The sequence below is a fragment of the Silurus meridionalis genome, chromosome 5 (assembly GCF_014805685.1).
Source record: "Silurus meridionalis isolate SWU-2019-XX chromosome 5, ASM1480568v1, whole genome shotgun sequence".
In the NCBI taxonomy this organism is placed as follows: Eukaryota; Metazoa; Chordata; class Actinopteri; order Siluriformes; family Siluridae; genus Silurus; species Silurus meridionalis.
The window spans coordinates 2950008-2956007 of record NC_060888.1 but is presented as its reverse complement, the minus strand read 5'-3'; the positions used below and the strand labels follow the sequence as shown (position 1 = coordinate 2956007).

The 6000-nt window shown below is 32.6% G+C and overlaps 1 gene segment (V, D, J or C); it reads right to left on the bottom strand.

The window, feature by feature from the left end:
• Window positions 1–253: 253 nt before the first annotated feature.
• On the bottom strand, window positions 254–2250 carry LOC124386130. The segment is given in 4 exon segments: window positions 254–261; window positions 1419–1496; window positions 1663–2028; window positions 2136–2250. Coding segments are annotated over 4 exon segments (519 nt in total).
• Window positions 2251–6000: the final 3750 nt, after the last annotated feature.

The window sequence follows — 6000 nt, the reverse complement described above, 5'->3', positions numbered from 1 at the left end:
CTAATTTAGACTTTGCTTGTGTATAAATCACTGTATTACACACATTGCAGTGTACTGTATTAATGATACCATATTGCATTGTGACCAATATCATTCAATCACTCACTTATATGCGACTCATTTTTCCCAGAACAGTTAATTAGAAAAGAAAATACATTACATATTGAAATGCATAAACTTCTGAAGTAAACACATTAATATCTTAATACATGCAACTTTCAGTTCACTAGAAAAGGCTCCTTAAATACTGTAATCACGTCACTGAACAAAAAGAAGCAAAATATATTCATTGTTAAAAAATGAATTCATGTCAAGATTTTTTTTAAATAATTGATTTAATATTCAATCTATTCACAATATTTATTCACTACTTCAGATTTCAAATATACATTCATGTTACATTTTACAAATTTCTTTAATACCGTCTGCAAAATACAAAATTAAAATGAGGCCAAAAATGTTTTCATACAAACAATGCACAGACTTAAGGTTTTTTTAAATAGTTGATTAATGACACTTGCAAAGCTATAATAACAATTATTTAATATAATTATAATATAATGAATACAAAAGATTATGAATAATAAAAAATAATGATGATGATAATAATAATATTAATAATAATAATAACAATAATAATATTTAATAATAATAATAACTGACACAACAATAACATCAATATTAACAAGTTATATAATACAGTTATAGTTTTGCATACATCACTTCAGAGTAAATCAAATTTGTTGAGCAAACTTCACTTCCTTTCTGGGAAAATTGCGAGGCTGAATAAGTCAAACTATCAACATGTGATTTCTGAAAATCAATCAATCAATTAATCAGTGCATTATATAAATAAGCAGCATATAAACAGTATGCATAAGTAAGGAAATATGATAAATAGTAAAATTTGTCCTGACAAGAACACATACATTCTGCACATAAAACCTGAATATGTTTAGAAAGACTTTATATATACTATACAATCTATAATCTGTAAACTTACCTCTCTCATTCCTGGGTAATCTTCTTCTGAAGCGATGGATTTAATAAGAAATAAAAAAATAAATATTAATTATTTTAAAAACATCAGCTGAATTAATTTTTATCTGATCAGAAAATCACTTACTTTGATGACACATTTTTCTCAGAAGCAAATAAGTGAGACAGAATATCAGAAGTGCGCACAAACCCAAAGCCGATCCCAAACCGAGCACTGTCCAATGTAGAGATCTGATTATTTCTGAAACTGTTTCATTTCATATAATCAACATGCAAATTACTGTATATTTTTAAATAAATTATTCTGAACACGATTAAATAAAACAAACAAACAAACAAACAGACAAACAAACAAACAAACAAACAAACAAACAAACAAACAAACAAACATATGCTTTATTACACACACATCATCATACCTGTTTTCTGTTGTGTGTTCATGTTGACTTCATGCAGTGTTGCTGTAGGTGTTACTGATGTAGTAGTAATGCGATCACCTATAAACATTATCATGATAAATCAGTAAAAAAAGTCTGAATATCTCTCTTTCCCATCATTAATATCTCACTACTCTACACACTAACAGTAATGAAGATTGAAACAAAAGATTGAACAGTAATGAACATTGAACCATCACATCATACATTTTGGTTGAAATCCTACCTTTAATTTGTAGCCGAGTTCCAGCTGCAAACATGAATGCACAGTAGTACGTGGCTTCGTCAGACACTGTGGAGTGTGAAATGGTCAGATTAAAGCAGTTTCCCAGTTTTTTAATCTGAAAATGTGAATTTTGGAATTCATGGTAAAATGTTGCAGTAGCAGTTTTAGGAACCCTGACTATAACCCGGGGCTGATTTCCATTTTGTTGCCTAAACCAGATTATTTCACCATCATCTTTTCCTATAACACAACATTGTAGATGAGCCGAGTGTCCGATATCCACACTGAGCTTTGTTTCAGGGTGATAAACATCGATCTCTTTGAGGGATTGTGCAGAAATGCAGTATCTACCAGACTGGACTGTATCTAGCAAAAAACAACAACAACAAAAAAACAAATGCATACAGTAGGTCAGAATGCAAAATAATTAAATGAATATTATATATTAATTTGGCAGTAAATTAAATACTTACACATGGTGATAAACATGAAAAAAGAAAACCAGAACCCAGTCATGCCGATCTGTCTTTTATATCTCATTTATCTGCAGAAAATGAATGTGCCTGAAGCAAAGATTTCAGTTATATTCTAGCTGGTGTGTACTGAGCATGCTCAGAAACCTCTCATGTGATTTGTTCTAATAACTGAAGGAAATCTGACACAATAAACCACATAGTGTTTACACCCACATCAACCACATCTCACCCTGTTCAGCTAGACTGACTCTCATGTGTAACAGAAAGTTTACTGCAGTTTTTATCTCTTTAATAATAACCTGGTTTAAACAACTTTGTTTAAAATGTATTCAGAAGAGAATCTTGTCCATTTTTATGTATTTATTAGGAATGCTTTATTTTCCAACAGCAGCACTTCCTGAAATGTTTTATTTGTTTAAGGTATTTTTCATCTTTTTTTTATTATTATTGATTTATTTTTAAATTTGTACAGTAATATACATCTTTGAACCTGAAGTTATTTTACCAGGTTGATGTCATATTACTGAAACATCACATAATGTAAACTTTCCTATATTAAGGATCTCGGAAAATGTCAAGTTACATCTTATTTTAGGAATTTTGGAAAGTTACTGTAGATTTGGGACTAAGCCTATGTAACTATAGATCACACACACACACACACACACACACACACACACACACACACACACACACACACACACACACACACACTTTATTAATATTCTATAATGTCAGTACTGCAGTGTGTATTTCAGTACTGCTATAAATGTATGCAAGGAACAGTGAAAAACAGTAAGTGTTGGTAATACAGTCAGCAATATTGATTTCTATGTGGTAATGTCACATGATCATGACAATTTACTCCCTTTCTTACTCCACTTGATTTTCAACACCATGGACAGCGACCAAATCCTGCCTATTAACTGAAATAAGGGTCTGGAGGCTGTGTCTCAAACCACAAATAAAAGTGTACTTAATAATGTTATAAAGAGTATACCATCTGGGAGCATAGTGACAATACACAATCAATCAATCAATCAATCAATCAATCAATCAATCAATCAATCAATCAATCAATCAAATAAATCAATCAATAAACCACCATCACCACTACTACAACTATTGCTTCTACTACTACTACTATTATTTTAAATTATAATATATAATAATAATTATTATTATTATCATCATTATTATTATTACTATTTATTTCATGAAAGTGCTTGGAATAGATACTGATGAGAGTGATAATCAGATGTCCACTGTTAATTGCAATGTTAAAAATTAAATGTTAAAGATTTCAGTGTCATACACATTATACATGCTGCAATCAATAAGAACAATAGTAGAGAATTATAACCAGAATATCTGATATATGCCTGAAGATCTCAGAACTCACAAAGATCATAATTAAATGAAGCAGAGTGTATCATTTGTGAAGGTTACGTTTCTGTTGGCATGGTGTGGCTTTTTTCTGGATCGTGCTGATATTGACAATGATTTAAAATTTCTTGTTTAATTATTATTTTTTGGCAGGCATCCATCTATCCGTCCATCCATCCATCCGTAATCCATCCATCCATCCATCTGTCCAAAGGGTTAAATAGTGTGTGAGACAAAAAGCTTAAGAGAAAGTAGAGAATTAGAAATGAACCAACAGAGATATCATTAGCCAATATAAGACAACCTCAGACAATATCTGAGAGTGTATATGGTGTTTTCTCTACATAGACCTCATGATGATAGGAAAATACAGTATTATGTGATTATTCAGTGTTACTCATCCCTGGTGGTCTAGTGGTTAGGATGTGGCACTCTCACCGCTGTGGCCTGGGTTCGATCCCCGGTCAGGGAACCAACCCCAGCCATTAGGGTTGCACAAGCCTTAGTGCCGGTCCCAAGTTTGGATTAATTGGGAGGGCTGCATTATGAAGGGCATCCAGCGTAAAAACATGTGCCAAATCAAACATGCAGATGATCCGCTGTGGCGACCCCTAATGGAAGAAACCGAAAGAAAGTTTATTCAGTGTTACTCATGAACTCTTAGGTTGGTTACAGGGTGGTGCAGCACCTTCAAGGCAAGTCAAGACAAATCCATTTTATTGTAATGAAAAATTGCATGTTCATATATTTTTGTAAGATCAATTGTCTTGGCTTCTGAACAACAGTACAAGACAATACATGTGTTCTGTAGGTAAAAAAACACTATTTAAACAAGTAGAAGAAATACAGCTGAGTACAGCACACAGTGAAGAAACTTACTTACTGAGTTACTGTTACTACTCTGAAGTTGATTCATTTCATATAACAGCAGGTCTATAATTATTTAATGAGATCGGGATACATAAAGCGAAAGAAGTAAAACACTTTTGATTTGGTGGATTATAAGAAGCTCCACCCTCGAGGTTCTAGTCAGGAAGTTCAGTGCCAGGTGTTGAGCTGCTGCTGACACATGGAGGAGTGATAGATTTTAGTGCCTGTTATTCAGGTACACATTAACAGTCATGTTGGACATCAGCAGTGTGTTTACACTACAGCTGTTTATATCTTTGGCTGGTGACCAAATTGGGAAAAACAAACCATTAATATTGTTTTGAGTTTTTCCTTTTAAAACGTATTCAATTTTGTCAGGTGTAGTAATTAAATGTTTTAAGACTTTTTAACAAAAAAAGGGGAAGGCAAACATTTGCACTAGACTGTATACACGAGCCGGAGCCGGATGTGTGATCGCAGCTTTTCTGCTGAACAATCACAGCGTCAGCAGATGCAGAATGCACACACGGGTCAGATCTGGAGTGTGAAAGCTAAGAGTAGTGTGGAACATTTAGTGTGGTTTTGCTCACTGTACCTTCCTGTTTACCAGAGCACATAGCTTAAAAAAAAGAAAAAAAAAATTGTATAAGGATTTTTGCCTACCACACACACACACACACACACACACACACACACACACACACACACACACACACACACACACACATGCATGCACAGACACACATGTACACACACACCACTTTTAATATATATATACACACTTTATGACCAAACAGAATTTCGGTATATGTATAGAACAATATTTTTATGAATCTTACATAATTTTTACTGTACTTACTGTACACACACACACACACACACACACACACACACACACACACACACACACACACACACACACAAATATATAATTACATTCTGTGTAAACATAAAACAACAATCTCCATTTTCAGGTTGAATACCAAAGAAAATTACAAAAAAAAAAATCAATAGTGTGGCCTCAGACAAAGACAAGTAGCCACACATCCTGTGGAAAGTTTGAGAGGCGAGAAACTGATGGTGTTACTGAGAAAAGCGACTCAGGCAGTCAGAGAGGAAGCATTGATAGCTGCAGTTTATGAGGAGCACAGAAACAAACAGGGCAACAAAACCACTAAACTGCATGCTTTAAAACCATGTGCATACACACCTGAATACACACTGTACTTACTCAAATAAAGTCCAGTTTGCTGTTTATTTCTAAGAACAATTTTAATATAAAGTATCATCCAGCCAGAGCAGTGTGTATATTTACCCTGAATATATTTACATTGATTAGCATAACTATATTCAGCTACAATATCAGAAAGTTTTGATGAAATTATTTTTTCCCTTCTCTGAATATGAATCTTTGAAGCTCATCTACGGAAAACATTTAAAACACGAAAAAAAAAAAAAATGTAAAACATTTTAAAAATTTAAAAAAAAAAAAAAATTTAAAACAATTTAAAGTTTACTATTTTTATTTATTTATTTATTTATTTATTTATTTATTTATTTATTTATTTATTTATTTATTTATGTATCATAGTGTGGTGTAGATGAG